The sequence below is a fragment of the Amblyraja radiata genome, chromosome 33 (genome assembly GCF_010909765.2).
Source record: "Amblyraja radiata isolate CabotCenter1 chromosome 33, sAmbRad1.1.pri, whole genome shotgun sequence".
NCBI lineage: Eukaryota > Metazoa > Chordata > Chondrichthyes > Rajiformes > Rajidae > Amblyraja > Amblyraja radiata.
In genome coordinates this window covers 1,399,964-1,419,522 of record NC_045988.1, presented here as the reverse complement: position 1 = coordinate 1,419,522, position 19,559 = coordinate 1,399,964, and the positions used below count along the sequence as shown (strand labels likewise).

At 40.3% G+C, this 19,559-nt stretch overlaps 1 protein-coding gene across 5 annotated transcripts in view; it reads left to right on the top strand.

Annotated features, from left to right (window-relative positions):
- The window catches only part of kmt2a (lysine methyltransferase 2A), a 101,254-nt gene continuing 81,695 nt past the window's right edge, over nucleotides 1-19,559 (top strand). For all 5 annotated transcript variants that reach the window (XM_033049694.1, XM_033049696.1, XM_033049695.1 and 2 more), the window contains exons 1-2: nucleotides 1-208; nucleotides 19,434-19,512. In XM_033049694.1, coding sequence (XP_032905585.1) covers nucleotides 20-208; nucleotides 19,434-19,512 — 268 coding nt within the window. In that variant the 5' untranslated portion in view covers nucleotides 1-19. The remainder of the gene's footprint in view (nucleotides 209-19,433; nucleotides 19,513-19,559) is intronic.

The following is a 19,559-nucleotide window of genomic DNA, read 5'->3' as shown; positions in this document are numbered from 1 at the left end:
CACAAACAGACTCCCCAAAATGGCGCACACAGCTCGGACTCGCTTCCCAGCTCGGCCCTGGAAAAAATCAGGACGTTCACGGATCCTGGGCTTGAAGAAGGATTTTAAACACGGATTCGACGCCGCACTGCCAGTCTCTGCCGCTATCGGCAAAAACCTTCACAAGTTCCACGACCTCTTCGGAGAAAGCAGCAGCAGCAGCAGTGAGGTGAATTTTTTTTCAGAAGAGGGGGGAGAAATTTTTTCTTACAAGATAGTCCATTTTTTTTTTTTTGGAAGAATGGACGGGGCAATAAACAGTGGCAGTGTTGAGTGGAGTGGGGAGGAGAGCTGAGTGAGTGCGAAGCTGGTGTGGGGCAGGAGCTGCCCGTGTGACAGTCAGATCTGACATCCAGCCACCAAGAGAGGAGGGAGGGAGGGAGGGAGGGAGGTGGTCGCATTCTTTAGGGGGGCAGCAAAAAAATAAAGGCCAGGATTATTCAGAATGTGTTCTCTGTTAAAGTTCCACTTTGTAAAAAAAAGTATATATATATATATATAGGATTGCGATATACATTAACGTTGAGCTGCCCAGAGCTGGAGTTGCAGACTGCCTCCTTCTGCATTTCTAATCACCTGTTTGGCGGGCTTTCCTCCAGCGACCGCCATCATGTTCATGATGCAAATTCAGCTCAGCATTTTTTATATATCGTCCTTGCACTCACTTCATGCCACTTATTTTCAGTGCCTATGTATGCAAATCTGCATTTTAAAATTGCATCATTAATTTTCCATTCACCGTATTTTTTTGCAGCATTTGCAAATATCTGGTCATCAACTTCACGCTGAAATTATATTTTTCTCTACGTCCAGTGGAGGCAGCTTTTTTTTGGGGTGGTAGGGGGTTTGCAGTTGTTGATACAGTCCCGTTAACCTTGACTCATGCTTTTCAGTTGACAGGGAGTAAAGTTTGCATTATAATTTGGTGAATTCTTAGCCAACCTTTTCCTAACCACACCCCCGCTGTCCAGTATTTCAGTGCCTGTATGATTCATTTTAGTATACTGTTATAACTCGATTCAGATTGAAACCTGAGTAATTCAGATTGTTACAGTTTAAAATGAAAAAGCCCCCTTTGTCAGTGTTTAAAATTAAAATAGCATAATTCTTTGCAAACAGTTATATTGAGCAGTTTGTATAATGCAGCAGGTAATCACTTTTTGCAGAAAGTGTATCGCCTCAATTTGGGTAGGAATAATGCACTTAGTTGTACTTGGGATCTTAAGAAGGGTATTTTTTTTCTTATGGGTACAATTTTTAAATTAATTTTGTGGGGGGGATAGCATTAAAAAAGATAGTTCTCAGACTTGAATTTCCAGCAGAGGTAGCATTTCAGGGGACTTTGGATTTAATCTTTTTGAGCTGTCAAATCCATTTTAATGAAGGTGCTTACCACTGAAAATAAAATTTTGTGATGTGTTTTTAGATGGGTGTAGGGGTGTACCATTGCAAAATGCGCAGTTATTTATTGTTTATAATTAGAATGAAAATTTAGTGTGGCAGGAAAAACACCTTGAAATAACATGCAGCAGGTAAGGGTAGGAAACATACCAAGTGTAGGAAACATACCAAGACATCAAAGTTGCATTAATCTAATTTATGTTATGTTAATTATATTGTGACTAAAATGTTAAAGTCTACAGTGTTCAGATTTGCTTAAATATCCTTCCAAAGAGCAGGTAGATCATTTCCTGCAATCCATGCTGCATAATGGATGTCACATAATGTCACGTGTGTCACATAACTGGATGAATTCCTGTGGACTGGAGGGGTAGCCAATGTAATCCCACTTTTAAGAAAGGTAGGGATAGAGAAAATGGGGAATTATAGACCAGTTAGCCTTACATCGGTAGTGGGGAAGATGCTTGAGTCGATTGTTAACAATGTTATAGCAGCGCATTTGGAAAGCAGTGACAGGATCAGTCAAAGTCAGCATGGATTTATGAAGGGGAAATCATGCTTGACTAATCTTCTGGAATTTTTTGAGAATGTAACAAGTAGAATGGATAAGGGAGAGCCAGTGGATGGTGTATCTAGTGTTTCAAAAAGCCTTTGACTAGGTCCCACACAAGAGATTAGTGTGCAAAATTGGAGCACATGGTATTGGGGGTAGGGTATTGACCTGGATAGAGAACTGGTTGGCAGACAGGAAGCAAAGAGTAGGAATTAACGGGACCTTTTCATAATGGCAGGCAATGACTAGTAGGGTGCCGCAAGGCTCGGTGCTGGGACCCCAGTTATTTACAATATATATTAACGATTTTGACGAGGGAATTAAATGTGACATCTCTAAGTTTGCGAATGACATAAAACGGTGGCAGTGTGAGCTGCGATGAGGCTGCAGGGTGACTTGGATGGATGGGTGAGTGAGTGGGCAGATGCATGGCAGATGCAGTATAATGTGGGTAAATGTGAGGTTATGCACTTTGGTGGCAATAACAAGAAGGCAGATTATTATCTGAATGGTATCAGATTAGGAAAAAGGGAAATGCAATGAGACCTGGGTGTGCTTTTACATCAGTTGCTGAAAGTAAGCATGCAGGTACAGCAGTCAGTGAAGACAGCTAATGGCATGTTGGCCTTCATTGTGAGAGGATTTGAGTTTAGGAGCAAGGAGGTCCTATTGCAGTTGGACAGAGCCCTGTTTTGAGGAAGGACATTATTGTTGTTGAGGGAGTGCAGCGTAAGTTCACCAGGTTAATTCCCAGGATGTCAGGACTGACATATGACGAAAGAATGGGTCGACTGGGATTGTATTCACTGGAATTTAGAAGGATGAGAGGATATCTTATAGAAACATAATATTTTTAGAGGATTGGACAGGGTAGATGCATGAAAAATGTTCCTGATGTTAGGGGAGTCCAGAACCAGGGGTCACAGTTTAAGAATAAGGGGTAGGCCATTTAGGACTGAGATGAGGAAAAACTTCTTCACCCAGAGAGTTGAGAATCTTTGGAATTTTCTGCCACTGAAGGCAGTGGAGGCCAATTCACTGGATGTTTTCAAGAGGGAGTAAGATTTAGCTCTTATAGAGTTAAAGGAATTAAGGGATATGGGGGAAAAGCAGGAACTGGCTCAAAGGGCCGAATGGCCTACTCCTGTATCTATTTTCTATGTTTCTATAATAATTACCTTAAAATGCAGAAACTGACAATTTCTGAATTTGGATGAACTGTACTGGTGCTGGGTATCCCAGATTTGATTTGAAGATGAGACCTACTTCAGATGCTGACCATCATGAAAGTATTCAATTGTATGTCGGCTTTTCTATTTAAGGCAGGTGGGACTTGTGCAGCTGGGACATGTTGGCCGGTGTGGGCAAGTTGGGCCGAAGGGCCTGATTCCACACTGTATCACTCTATGACTCTAATATTATTACTTATTTAACTTGTTTGTATGAATGTGGCAGATGATTGCCAATTGTCAAAGGCCATCGCTGGTTTAAACCTTTCCATAGTTGATCATTGCATTTCAATATTTTGGGAGGGGGAATCCATGCGTGAAAACCCTTTTCACTTTTCACAATTATTCAACACTTGAAATATTAGGGACAGCGTAAAGGTTTTGGAAAAAAACAGGCAAAGTCATCAGCTTGACTGAAGCGATAAAAAGTCTTAGTTAGTTTTATTTGTATTTATAACATCCTTGTATAAAAATATGATGAAGACTCTCGACCCAAAACCTCACCTATTCCTTTTCTCCAGGAATGATGCCTGCCTCGCTGAGTTACTCAAGCTTTTTATGTATATCTTCGTTGTAAACTAGCATCTGCAGTTTCTTATACATTCTTGTATGCAATGTTTCTAGTAGTTTATTTTGATACCGCCTGATTGTGAATAACCATTTATTGTCCTCTTTTCAACCTCCTTCTCCACTGATCTTGGAGACTAAATGTTCCATTTGTGGTGTAAATGGCCAGTATTCAGCATTTGCTAATCGCATACTCCTGATGCCCAGATTCCATAATCTCGCCTGATTTAAATTTCTTTCTTCCCCATCATCAGTGATTTTTTTCTGAGCAATTTGTCGTCATCTGGCTATGATTAGTGGCTAAGCAAGGGTACTGGTGATTGGACAGAGGTCTTTGAATCTCAATGGTTCAACACCTTGGATGATGTGCTGAATTGTGTGCTTCCATGGTTAATGTTTTTAAAAATAAGATTTCAAATGTTTTAAAGAACAAGGGAATCGTCTTGGAAACACACAACTGCAGAAACTGGAGTCTTGAGCAAAGTGCAAAAGGGTGGAGAAACTCAACAGGTCAGGCAGCACTGTGGAGGGAAATGGACAGGTTACATTGCAGATCGGGACTCTTCCCCAAACCTGACCTGAAATGTCACCTGTTCTTCCCTCCACAGATGCTGCCTGACCCACATTTCCTCCACAAGATTCCTGTAGTTTCTTATGTCTTGTTCATTTTTAGATCCTTTATATGTGCAGTTTGGCAGTGCATTTTTTAAATAACACTGATTACCTTCTGTCCTGAAGGGTCTGAAGAAGGGTTTCGGCCCGAAACGTCGCCTATTTCCTTCGCTCCATAGATGCTGCTGCACCCGCTGAGTTTCCCCAGCTATTTTGTGTACCTTCTGTCCTTTATTGATGTACTTTCCACTTGGTTTTAAATCTAAATCCTCCTCGGTAATCATTCAGGGATTATATCCCTGGAAGTGAATTTATTGATTTTTTTAATTCAATACATCCTAATAAAATACAGCGATGCTGTGGAGAGGGTAACGTAGAAGATAATTTATAGCTATTTTATCAGCATAACGAAGGTACTGGATACTTTAACAAAGAAGAACATGCTGGAAACACTCAACAGGTCAGTCAGCATCCATGGTCATCCAAAATGTTAACTGTTTCTCTCTCCATGCGTGCTTAGTGTTTTTATTTCAGATTTTCAATGACTGCGGTTTTTTCACATACTGGATACTTTATTGGTTGAGACTTAAAGGCATTAGAGTTAAGAGAGGAGACTGCCTCTGTACAGTTATTTCCTTTGATCCAAGCGGACTGAGTGGAAATTTAATAAAAAGGCATAAAATTGCTCAGGTGCAGTGAGCAGATGGATTTATTTCCTTTTGAAAAATTAATAACTGTAAGCAATATGAATTCAAGTTAATCAATAGAAGGATTGAATGAGTATTGACTTTTTTTCACATGGTTAACAGGGATCTGAAACTTGTTATCTGAAAGGCTAGTGGGTGTAAAAACATAGAAAATAGGTGCAGGAGTGGGTCATTCGGCCATTCAATATGATCATGGCTGAAATTCCAAAATCAGTGCCCTGTTCCAGTTTTCTCCCCATATCTCTTTATTCTGTTAGCCCCAAGAGCTATATCTCTCTTGAAAACATCCAGTGAATTGGCCTCCACTTCATTCTGTGGCAGAGAATTGCACAGATTCACAACTCTCTGGGTGAAAAGGTTTTTCCTCATCTCAGTCCTAAATGGCCTTATACCCCTTATTGTTACACTGTGACCCCTGGTTCTGGACTTCCCCAACACGGGGAACATCTTTCCAGCATCCAGCCTGTACTAAGTTCTGTCATAAAGTGCATCCATCCAGGCTGAAGGGATGCCTGCATTTTTTGCCAATATCAACATCCTCAATTGTTTAAAATCAAATTATATCAACAATCGTCCTTTGTGATTACAGAAACGACCACCTTGAGTCAAGTTCCAGTTGGAATCAGTGTAATTTTAAGTAGACGGGGAGTTGAGTGACTCCTGTACAGCATCTTGTCTTATTTATGTTGTCTGTTTATGATGTCTTGTTTTTTCTTCTGTACAGCACTTTGGTCAACATTGGTTGTCTTAAAGTGCTTAACAAATAAAGTTGGATTGGATTTACAAATGGGATTGCCAGATCCAGACATCTCTGGATAATGAGGGCGGTGGAGGTATAATAAGGCATAATGTAGCCTAATAGGACAAAGACTAGAATAAGCTGGATAGAGGTGAAAATAAATTAAGAAAAACAAAGAAGTGGCAACATTGCTGTCAGATAAAATTAAATTGAATTTCTGACTATATTAAGAATAGGATGATCGGTATGGAAAAAAAGTAGTGTCTGTTAGGACCAAAAGAATGTGGGTGAGTTCTCAATGAATATAACTGCACGATAAAGGGCTATTGTGACAATGGTATTTAGGAAATATGTGGAAAATTGGATGGGGTGAGTAAAAGAGGACCTATTAGGGGGAGTTTCTTTGAAAATGGATAAATTGCCAGGCCTAGAATTATATGTGAAGCATGTTAAAAGAAGCAAGAGAGCAAATTGCTGAGGCTCTGATCATTTTGCAGTCATTTCTGCCTGCAGGAGTGGTGCCAGGGAATTGTCAGGCTGCTAATATTGGTACTGTTGGTATAACAGGGAGGAATGGATAACCCCCCCCCCCCCCCCAAAGTGCAAGGCTATTGTTTTAGCTTTGGTTATGGGCATATTCTTGGATCAGTTGCGAGGGATGATATAAACCTTCATTTAGATGGTCATAGATAAATTAAGGACAGTCAGCAGGGATTTAAGATTGTGTCTACTTTAATTTCAAGGAGTTCTGCGAGGACAATGCAGTAGATATGATGTATGTGATTTTAATTAACATGACAGTGCAGCATTTGTTGCTGCAGCCTCACAGTTTAGAGGAGTTGGGTTTGATCCTGAGCTCTGGTGGTGTCTGTATGGAGTTTGCCCTGTGCATGTTTCCTTTGTCTGCTCTACAGTGTCCCATATCCTAAAGATGTGCTGGTAGGTTAATTGGCTAATGTAAGTATAAATTGCTCAAAGTGGGTAAGTGGTATAGAATTGAGGGATGAGGGTCAGTTATAGGACCGCTGGGAAATAAGAGTGGATGAATGACACTGATAGGATTGTTGTGTGGGAACTTGTTTGACTCTGGACCATATCTTAAATGAACTAAGCAACTAATTTGGCAAATTTAACAAAGACCCTCGCAGCAGACTGGTTTGAAATGTCATTGGAGCAAAACTTGTACATGCTGGTATTCTGAAAATAACCCGTCAGAAGAACATACAGGTCCAGCAGCATCTGTGGTGAATGAAATAGTTAGTGTATGAGTCGAGGATCTTTTGAATGCTTCCAGCATTTTCTGTTTTGGTCAAAGAATGTAAATTTCCATTGGATTTGAAGAGTAATGTCTTGATCCAAATTTGGATCAGTGGCATAAAGCAGAGAGTAAGGATTGACAGATTTTTTTAATGATTAGAAGGCTCTTTGCATTGGGATTCGCCAAAGCCTTTCATTTTATACATATTATTGACAGATTTAAGTATATGAGAGAAAGCAAATAACTTTCCCAATGATACAAAAATTGGCCATAAAGTTCAAGAAATAAATTACTTTACCTGCCGAGTTCTTCCAGGAGGGTCTATGGAGGTAAAGGGATGGTTGCCATTTCAGTTGAAGGACATTGTCAAAGAGCAGTAAGAAAGGGACTTACATTGAAGAGAAGTGAAGAGTTAGATGAGTTATGGGAATTTCCAGTTAAATGGTGTACCCTTTATGTATAGATTTGAACCTGATTTAATAGGAGTGTTATTTGGTGCTTGCTAACACAATAGTCATTTGGTGATTGTGGTTAATTCATGAGTTGAGACATAGTAACTGCTGTCCCCGCTTGAGGTATCTGACTTGAAGCATTAATTTAGTGTTTCAATTGTCCTTTAATGTCACGTGTTCCGAGGTACAGTGAAATTTGATTTACCGTATATTAATTCAAAAAAAAGCAACAAGGTACATAACTACATAAAGATTAAATATATACTTAAACAGCCACCACAGCGGCGTGTGAGAATCTCTAAGCCATCAGTTCAATGTCCGGGCTACTCACATGCTCGTTCATAGTGATGTGACCAGAGTTGTACCAACTGCTGCCACTCTCTGCAGTCCCTGTCCACTCGAACAGTCAGAAAAGCCGTCTGCACTCGCACCAGACGGGATGTCCTCATGTGGCGATGTCCCCGCAAAACACTGAGATCACGGCACTCGCGGCACTCCCTCCGAGTCCTCACCAGTGCAGGCAGCCGTTCATCTTGTTTTCGGTGACCTCACATTCCCCACTGTGATGGAAGGCAAATAACGTATACCTTCTTTCCAGAGCTGTTGCTTGGCCTACGATTGCGTTTCCAGCATTCTATTTTTGTTTCAGATTTGTGACCTCTGCAGAGTTTTTAAATTTTCACTACTTGACACTTGAGGCCTTGTGGGCCCTGCAGTAATAGTGGTAATAGGCAAGTAATAGTGACCAAATCTGAGACAGACTCAGCCAACATTTCAGAATTGTCCATTTTCAGATTGCTCTTTCACAGTTCCCTGTTTTCCGAAAGAATGGGTTTTTCTTTGGAGTGTATGTGCATTCTATTAGATGAATGCTCTTTTACTTGTTCAAGTGCCTAATTTTCATAAGATACTGGGTACGTAATGTTTGGGAGCAGGATGCTTCACAGTAGCACTGTTTTCCATTCTGATTTTGAGGGAAGAGGAGGCAGTGTCAGACACTGGATGTTCAGCCTAGGGTTGTTTTTGCTGTGACAGAAATTGGAGGTTGACTTTTAATGGGAAACACTGAAGTGTTATACTCTTGGTCTGAGATATTCAGGTCGGAGCAATAATCAAAGTCACAGTTGAAAATTATAACTAGCTTCAGTATAATGTGAAATATATACGGCTTTAACTTTTTAAACCCCTTTTACCATCATTACACAATGTCTTGGTTGTTTTGCATTGCATCCCTGTAATATTTCTGCCTGGAATTGATGATTGATGCTGGACTGTAGATCTAAATGGCATTCAATGCCTCTTTTGGTTATTGATGGGTTATTTGATTGTGGAAAGTGGATCTATTTTTATCCAATGTCCTATGACAAATCTTCCAGCAGAGGGAGCAATGTGTATGTTTGTTTATCTCACAGTGAAGCTAACTTTCTGAAGAAGGGTCTCGACCCAAACGTCACCCATTCTTTCTCTCCAGAGATGCTGCCTGTCCCGCTGAGTTACTCCAGCTTTTTGTGTCTATCTTTGGTTTAAACCAGCATCTGCAGTTCCTTCCTGCACACTAACTATTTTGACTTGTCTTTGATTAGGTACCTTGAGTTTGCTACATGTAAAACATCTTTCTGGTCTGTAAGATTCTATATTCATGCTTATCCACTTAACCTTGGAGCATCCCTATTTTGCAGAAGAGATCCTTCCATGGTGTTTTACAAGCTTCACAATTTAACTGCTTTATTTGTGTGAGCACTGAGTTACTTGGATGAAACATCCCCTTTTCTGTTCTTTGCTCACCATTCACTGATATTAATAATGAGAGTAACTTTTGGATGGCATTAAAGTGCTCAATACAACTTCGGAATAAGAGATTGTCCTTGGTACAGCATGTGCCTTTTAGGCAGAAATTGTAAATTCAAACACAAATATTAGAGACGAAATAACATATTTTCTGAATTCAATACTGGTCATGGAGCGTGGAAATTTTCTGATTCTCGGTTAAGAGTTGAAGCAGAGTTGCTGCAAATGTGCTCAAATGGGCATAAGGGTCCATGGTGCTTTTGAAGAGTGGTAGGTTATGTTGTTCTACCCATGTTTTCTTGTTCAATAGACATTAAAAGAATGACAATTTGCCATCTTGTTGTGCATTTCTGGATCTACATTGTGTACATTTGGGCTGTTGTGTTTACATACGTTGAAGTGACTGGCATTTGAAAATAATTTCTCATCCATAGTCAATTTAAAATGAACCTTTCTCTGGACTTATTTATAAAATACATGCTTAATTTGTATCCTGGAGTCTATTTTCCGTATTAAGCATGAATGTTAGAAATAAGTTCAGAGTAATGATCATTTAAAATCTACTTGAGGAAGAATAGTCCTGTTAAATTACAATCTGGTTAGAAATTAGGAGGCTGGGGGGTGACCTTACTGCGGTGTCAAGATTATAAGGGGCATGGATAAAGTGAACGCTTAGTCTATTTTCCAGAGTAGAGGATTCTAAAACTAGACGCCAGAGGTATAGGTGAGAGAGGTGAGATTTAAAAGACACCTTAGGGGAGATCTTTTCACTTGGAGGATAGTCCGTATCTGGAATGTGTTGCTAGAGGAAGCTATAGAAGGAGATGTAATTGCAACTTTTAAGGTATCTGGGCAGATTTATAGATATTGAGGGTTTAGAGATATGGGCCAAATGGGACTAGCCCAGAATGGGTTACTATGGGACTAGCCTAGTTGGCATGGGCAAAGTGTGCTGAAATGCCTGTTTCTGTACTGTACAGCTCTATGGATTGAGCTGAGATATAGACTGAAATATTCCCATGCTGTTTTTGATATGTCGTTATTTGAGTGGCGAATGAGGCTGGAAACCGGAGATGCAGCTAAAAGTGAATATTCTAGGCATCTGTCAGGTGGAATTTATGTAGAAGCATACATTTAAGTTGTTGCAATATGATTCATTGATTTGTTCAGAATTTGCAGAAGGAATGGTCGGGTTGTGTTTGGTGGCAATGGGCTTAAATTGCTCAATGCATTAAATAATGACTAATTAGCTTTCAATTTTGGTCAATGTACATTTCTGGCTATGTGTGAGAGCTAAAACGTAGTCTAGCCCGGATTAGTGTAGGTTTAAATGTAAAAGGCACTTAATATTGATTAACTTATAATTTGTGCCTTTAGTGCTCTCTACCTGATGGCAGAATCTCGTGAAGAACAGTGGCCCTCTCCTACCTTGTCAAAGTTATCTGACTAGCAATGACATTCTGTTTAGAAAAGGAAAGTTGGAGGAGTAGGCATTTTTTTTTTTTTGAGTGAATAGCAAAAATAACCTTGGTGCTTAATCGCTTGATCCCTTTTTGTCTGTTTCCCCCAAATGATGCAGCTCTCTCTGATGAATCTACTATTTGGACAAAAAAAGAATTCATCACCAACAAGCTTGGTCTGAATATGGGTCTTGACCCAAAACTTCACCTATTTCTTCTCTCCAGAGATGCTGCTTGACCCGCTGAGTTACTCCAGCTCTTTGTCTTGTGTAAACCAGCAACTGCAGTTTCTTCTTACACGGCCTGGGAATAAACTCATTTGCATATATCCCAATACAAAACTAACAACAGGAGTTCAAACCTAACCTATTGGGAGGAGAAAAGCTATACAGTAGCTTACACGAAGAGCCAGTAAAGGAGTTCTGCATTTTAAAAGGTATTATGGGATTTTACTTGGAGAAAGTGTACTGAGTCACAACTTATTACTCTTCAGTTATATATCAGCAGCAGATGCATAGTGGACCAGATCTCCTAATAGCTGATTGTCAGCCATTTGTTGTAATGAACCAGACAGGAAACATAATTTACAATGCACTTGGATGACATTCCAAGAACTCCTAATGCTCTTGGTCTTAGAGGAAGTGCCGATGCTGTTGTGAATCTGCCTCATCATTTTATAAAATAACTCTCCTTCCTCTACATAGAGATAAGTGCAGGCAACATGGCTATCAAGGAAGTCACCTGATTTGTGACCAAGTTCATTAAATTTTGCATATCAAATTGAATAATCACTTTGCATTTTGTTTTTAATGTTTGTACAAATACTCGTAAAGAATGGTCCGTCTTATTAGTACTGCTCAATTTAGTTGTTCTGCTCTACATTTTATGCACTATTTATCTCCTTTGCTGAAGTCCACAAAGTGCAATTCTGATACGTCACTAGTGGAGGATTAATTGTGCCCACCAAATCATATGTACTGCCTTGCACAAAGTACAGTAAGGTTGAAGGTACACAAAAATGCTGGAGAAACTCAGCAGGTGCAGCAGCATCTATGGAGCGAAGGAAATAGGCGACGTTTCGGGCCGAAACCCTTCTTCAGACTGATGTTGACACTGGCACAGCTGGTAGCGCTGTTGCCTCAGTGCTGGAGACCCGGTACAATCTTAACCTTGGGTGCTTTTTGTGTGGAGTTTGCACATTCTCCCTTTGACCGTGTGGGTTTCCTCATGATGCTCCGATTTCCTCCCATATCCCAAAGAGGTGTAGATTTGTAGGTTAATTGGCCTCTAATTTGTACCTTTAGTGCTTTCTACCTCTGCCCGTCGGAAATCAGCACCACTGCGTCGCTAATGTTTTCAAAGATAACAATGAAAAATAATAATAACATTTCCTTTAGCGTGTATGTGAAAGTGGGATAATATAGAACTAAAGATAGACTCAAAAAGCTGGAGTAACTCAGCGGGATAGGCAGCATCTCTGGAGAGAAGGAATGGGTGAGGTTTAGAGTCGACACCCTCCTTCAGACTGGTTAGGAATAAGGGAAATGAGGGATAACTAGTATGAACGGATTGGCGTGGATTTTTTTGGCTGAAAGGCCTGTTCCATAATGTATCTAAATTTGAAAGCATAATTACAAAAGTTTAAAATTTACCAGGTGGATAAACAAACACAAGGCGGTAATTACTTAATGAGATTAGGTGGTGGCAGTAAATTCCATTGCAGATGCTTGTAGCAATTTTTTTATTTTTTGTCAAAAGGACAGTGACTCTGGCAATGCTGTTCACATAATACAAAATCCTGCAGTACCATTCTGTAAAAGTACAGCTGCGAAGAAAATGTTCTAAAGGTTATAATCAGAGTCGTCTTTGTTAATGGTCTTTGCCAACTTGAGTGTTTGGTTTTATCATCCTTTTCATATGAACACCGGTACCCCACATGGATGTGTTCTAGTTCCCCTACTATATTCCCAATACACCCAAATTTAGCTCTATCTTACAAGATTGTAGATGACACTGTAGTGAGCCAGATCACGAACAATGATGAGATGGAGTACTGGCAGGAGTAGAGAACTTAGTAACATGGTTCAAGGCAGCAACCTCTCCCTCAATATCAACAAGACGAAGGAGCTAGTGGTGCCGAAATAGAAATGGCTGAGAGCTTCTAGATGGTAAATATTACCAACTGTATGTCATGGATCAACCACCTTGAAGTGACAGCCAAGAAGGCATACCAATACCTTTACTTACTCGGGAGAATGAGGAAATTAGGCACATCTCCAATAACTCTTACAAACCTCTACAGATGAACCATAGAAAGCATACTGTTGGGTTGCATTACCGCTTGGTTTAGCAACGGCTCTGCCCAAGACCACAGAAAATTGCAGAGTTGCGGATATAGCCCAGTCCATCGCACAGACCACACTTCCCATCATTGACTCCATCTACTCCTTCATGCTGCCTCTGGAAAGTAGCCAACATCATCAGAGACTTGTCCCACCCAAGCATTCATGCTCTTCCCTCCTGTTGGGCAGAAGAAACAGACTCAGGAACAGCTTCTTCACGGTGTTATCAGGCTTGTAAATGGTCCTTCCATAAACGTCCGTAAACTGTCCAATTCGCCTCTACCCCATTGCGGACATTGGATTTTGTCTCTGCAACTGCTGCGTAATAATGCTGAGAACTATTTTCTGCACTCGGTATCTTTCCCATTGCTCTTCACATCATACTTCAGTTTGGCTTGATTGTATTTATGTATAGAATTATCTGATTTGATTGGATAGCCTGCAAAGCAAAGCTTTTCACTGTACCTTGGTACACGTGACATTAATAAACCTAAGCCAGTGGAAGCAAATGTTATTATTTTACTTGGTTTGAAGACATTCACCTTCAATTTACTAGTTTTCTCTGGATAGAAATCTGTTGCGGTGTAAACAAAGCATTGGATGTCTACGAAGGAACTGCAGATGCTGGAAAATCAAAGGTAGACAAAAATGCTGGAGAAACTCAGCAGGTGAGGCAGCATCTATGGAGTGAAGGAAATAGGTGACGTTTCTGGTCGAAACTTCTTCATGTCTGGCAGTTTCAACTATGCAATATGAATGTCTGAATCGTTAAGTTAGATTTAAGTTTTTTTTTTAAATGAAAGCATCAAACCTGTCACTGGAAATTGAGCTACTGCATTTAGTACTTCACACATGGTCATGTCAATTGAATGTGACATCAGCTTCTGAACACCTGAGCTTGGACCTTCACTGATGTTTGCAAAAAGTTGAAACTCGGGAGAATTTTCATATCATTTTACTTTAGCAAAAGTGACAAACCATCTAACTGTGATCTTCCACATGTATGGATATGACATTTTTGACGTATAAAGATATATTTTTAATTGTTAATTTGAACAATGTGATGTCCTTGATCTGATGGGTGATTCGAATTTCACTGTTCTTTAATTGGTGCATGTGACAATAAACTGACCTTGAACCCTTGAAACTATTGTGAGCTAAGAAAATATAATTCTAAGCCACTCATGTGCTTCTCATTTCTTTACTGAAGGATGTTACAGGACTGTTCAATAGTCTGGGTAACAACAGGGAAGAAGCTGTTCCTGAATTTGATAGTGTGTTATCAAGCGTTTGGATCTTCTACTCGATGGGAGAAGAGAAAATGACTGTTGAAAATGGTCCTAGAATGGTTATCTGTGTCCTGGTGCTATGGACTGCTAGTACATCTTCTATGCAGTCTTCAAATTTCTTCCTTTAACCTGTTGGACAAGGATAAGAAATGGGCTCCTCTGGATCCTTCTACCTATTCTGCGATCGCAGCCTGTCCCCAATCATTCACCAATTTAGAAAAGTTAATCTAAGGGATGACTACCTTGTGGAATACTGTCTCAAGGTAATTCTCCCCATTGCTATGTTGAAGTGTTTGGAGATCGCACTCCAGCTCTTGGGCCTGAGCTGAAGTCCCTTGAGTGGCCAACACTGTTTGCTACGTAACGTTACACGTTCTTGCGTATTGCAACTACAAAACATCGCCAGTCAAGCCATTTGTTTTAATTAGTCTTGGACAAAGGAATGCAAGAATTGTCAAATGCAGTGCATGTGCTTATAGTGCTTATAACTAAACTGAGCCTTACTGCAGATGGATGACCTGGCCTGTTCTGATGCAGACAGTAAGCAAGTTACCTGAAGTGATAGAAATTATACAATATGAAATTGAGCCATAAGCACATGTGGCAGTTGGAGCAGAGGAAGACTACTCAAGCGCACTCAGCATCCTCAAGACTGCCCTGGTATTGATTGTGATCATAGGTGCTCTGTCCCAGGCCTATCCTCTTGCAGTTCTCCATAGCTTCCAATTCACTAATATTTCAAAAAATGTTTCTTTTTCTGTTTTTTAATAAATACTTCAGTAAACTATCCTCTGCAACCCTCCAGGCTGTAACATGATGAAGAGCTGTTTCTTAAGATTATGTTGGACCATATTATAACTATATAGGAGGCCACAAAGAGTTCAGAGTATGAAAATGAATTGAAGTGGCATTCAAAAGGAAGTTTAAATCCCTGCATTCTGAATGCAGGTTGAATTTCTGTTTTATTGTGTACATTATATATTAAATTGCACTGTATACTAAATACTGTACGCTAAATTGGAAGAAGGGCAAGTAAGTTGCTGCTCTGCCCGGAAGGACCATTTGCCTCACTGGATGGTGTTAAGGGAAGAAATAAAAGATGTGTTGCATTTCAGACCTCCTTCTATCGTGTGGTGTGGACAGCCTAAAGTTGTTGGACAACTTGTTTGTTGTTGTTGATCTTCCGTTTGTGCACGTCGAGTTGATTGCATTAGTAGAAACATGGCGGACCACGTGAAGGTTGCAATCATCCACCCCGCATTTCAGACCAATCATATTAAACATTTAAGTACTACTGTTCGTAAATCAGTGAAATCGATACAGAGACAAACTGGCCAGTCAGCCGCCCGCCGACAAACTCTACCTGACTCTTAGTGTCAGTTGCAAACTTACTAATTGTGCCTTGTACATTCTCATCCAAATTGTTGCTATAAACCACCAACATAAATGGGCCTAGCACCAATTCCTGAGGCATTCATGAGTCACAGGCCTCCATTCTGAACAAACCACGTTGCATCACCACCCTCTGCTTCCTTCCATTGAGCTAATTCTGTGTCCTGTCACAGACCTCCAGTCTGAAAAAACAACCTTCCACCGCCACCCTTTGCTTCCTTCCATTAAGCCAATTTTGTAACGGGTCAAGTCAAGAGAGTTTATTATCATGTGTCCCAAATAGGATAATGAGATTCTTGCTTGCTGCAGCACAACAGAATATTGTAGGCATAAATACAGAACAGATCAGTGTGTCCATATACCATAGAATATATATATATATATATATATATATATATACACACACATAAATAAACAGATAAAGTGCAATAGGCTGTTATAGTTCAGAGTTTGAAGTTGTGTCTAACAGTCTGATGGCTGTGGGGAAGAAGCTGTTCCTGAACCTGGATGTTGCAGATTTCAGGCTCCTGAACTTTCTACCTGATGGCAGCGGAGAGATGAGTGTGTGGCCAGGATGGTGTAGGTCCTTGATGATGCTGGCAGCCTTTTTGAGGCAGCGACTGCAATAGATACCCTCGATGGTAGGTAGGTCAGAGCCGATGATGGACTGGACAGTGCTTACAACGTTTTGCAGCCTTTTCCGCTCCTGGACGCTCAAGTTGCCGAATGAAGCCGTGATGCAACCGGTCAGCATTCTCTCTACTGTGCACCTGTAGAAGTTCGAGAGAGTCCTCCTTGACATACCGACTCTCCGTAATCTTCTCAGGAAGTAGAGGTGCTGATGTGCTTTCTTTATACTTGCATCAGTGTTCTGGGACCAGGAGAGATCTTCCGAAATATGCAAGCCCAGGAATTTGAAGTTGTTGACCCTTTCCACCATGATATAAACGGGACTGGGTCCCCATCCTATCCCTTCCGAAGTCCACAATCAGTTCCTTGGTTTTGCTGGTGTTGAGAGCCAGGTTATTGTGCTGGCACCATTTGGTCAATCGGTCGATCTCACTTCTATACTCTGACTTGTACCCATCAGTGATACGTCCCACAACAGTGGTGTCGTCGGCGAACTTGATGATGGAGTTCGCACTATGTCCGGCTACGCAGCCATGAGTATAGAGTGAGTGCAGCAGGGGGCTGAGCACGCAGCCTTGAGGAACTCCCGTGCTGATTGTTATCGAGGATGACACATTTCCACCAATACGGACAGACTGTGGTCTGAATGAGGAAGTCGAGGATCCAATTGCAGAGGGATGCGCAGAGACCCAGATCTGAGAGCTTGCTAACCAGCTTGGAGGGGATGATGGTTAGCTGTCCCTGGATCCCATGCAATCATGCCGTCCAGAGCAGCCTATCACGTGGAGCCTAATCAAAGGCCTTGCTGAAGTCCATATAGAAAATGCCTACGGCCTTTCCCTCGTCATTTTTCCCCATTACTTCAAAAAAGCCAAAATCATGCTGAGTATCCCTATCAACATCTGTTTATCCAAATATATATATATCTTGTTCGCAATATTGATATAATTTTGTTTACAATGCATGTAATAATACCCCAAAATTGAATTAAAGCAGAATTTATTTAAAAAGGGGTTCTTTTTCAACTAGGCAAAAAAGTACATCTTCCACATTAGGAACATTGAATTCTCCCTGGGTAACTGAGCCTGTTTTTCATGGTTGACAGCTTCAAGTGCTTCTTAACTATAACTATAAATATTCACTCTTATTAAGGTGAAGATATAAATATACAATTGTGGGTGGACCTACTTCTTTTTGGGGAAAAAAAATTCTGGAGTAATTTAGCTGGTCAGGCAGCATCTCAGGAGGACATGGATAGGTGATGTTCTGGGTCAACTCTGCTGAAGTGGGCGAGAGATGTTTCGGATGTGGGTCGGAAGGGGCTGGACAAGTGAGGACAAAATGTAAATTAGTTTTGAGATTAGGTCGGTGGGTAAGGAGCAGGCAGCAACAATGCATCTGCCAGGGCAGTTCTGTCTGGATTTTGAGAAGGTAGTAGGAACCGTCAGTACTGGATAGGGGAACTATAAGATTGGAGGCTGTAGAAGGGAGATTGCCAGAGGTGAATTTTCCCCTCTCCTCAGCAACCCACAATCATTTTTTGCAACTTTTTGTCAGTTATTTGTCTGGTTGATCAGTATTAAGCTTACTCAGCCGTTGATTGGTCCAAGTTATTCAAGATAATGTGACACCAGGCAATTCATTTACACATTAAGTTTTGTGAATTTCTTAAGCTGCCCATTGCTGTTATTTATGGCCATTTAGTTGCATAAAAAAATAACTGGCCATGCTCTCAGAATATGTGGTTTTACATGGCATAACTTGGAATCATGTGACATAATGGGGAAAAGGTTATAAGCAAATGCCACATTGATATTTTAAACAGGGGAATACAATCAGGTAAAACCAGAAATAAACTTTGACAAATGAAAATTTGTAACACCTAGACCATACTGAAACCATGTAATTCAGTAAAATATGCTTGATAATCTACCCAAACTTGCAGTTCACATGTTTAGCTGCCCTTTTCAAAGTTTTTTCTCTAAAATGCTTGTGGATTTAGTATGTTATCGAAAATTAAAAAACCTTATGTCTACAGAATGCAAGAGAGTTGGAACAGGAAAATATGACCATTTTTCTTTGTATCACAGTGGCTTGTACTTGCAAAATAATAGGATTTTCCCACTGGCAAGGTGTCGTTTTTAAAAAGAAATTCTCTTGCACTCTGCACAAACTGTTAACTTCACCTATTGAGCTAGAATAACAGCAATCATAAGGTTATTTTCAATTTTATAGTTGAAGGCCATGTATGTTTTCTTCAAGGTGGTTCTACTGAATAGTATCCAAGAACAGCAATTTTCTAAACTGAATTTGGAAAGGAAGATGGCTCTTGCAAATCTTTGGCCATTTCAAATCTCGTCACAAATAATGAATATCTGATTTGAAGTATACAGTCATACCTGGATTGCTCAGCATGACAAAACTACACAGGCTGGGAATATATCAATGAGCATAATGCTAGTGAATGGGAAGCCACTATAGTGAGGAACCTGTCTAACCAATGAAAAGGTGGATATATAAAAATTATAAGAGGCATAGATAGGGTAGACGGTCAGAATCTTTTTTCCATGATGGAAAAACCAAATACTAGAGGGCATTGATTTAAGGCGAGAGGAGCAAAGTTTAAAGGAGTGGAGTGTTATTTTAGAAGATGGTGAGAGCCTGGAACGTGCTGCCGGGTGTGGTGGTTGAAGCAGATCTGTTAGTAGCATTTAAATGACTTTTGGATAGGTATATGGATATGGAGGGATATGGGTTATGTGCAGGTAGATAAGTGTTGGTCTTGGCATCATGTTTAGCACACACATTGTGGGCCGAAGAGCCTGTTCTTTTCCTGTACTGTTCTATGTTCTACGCTTGGACTCTGCCAGACAATCCAACAGTTAAACAAAGTTGTTACCATTAAAATTGATCCAAGTGAAATCAGCGTTTATAAAATGTGGATATTCTGATTTTTCTTTCTTTCTTTCTTTCAGGATGAACAGTTTTTGGGTTTCTGCTCGGATGATAACAGTGTACGGAGCCCGGCAAGGTGTAATTTCAGAGCCCTGCGAGGTAATTGTCATCTTTTCTATATATTATATTAACATAATGCAGATACC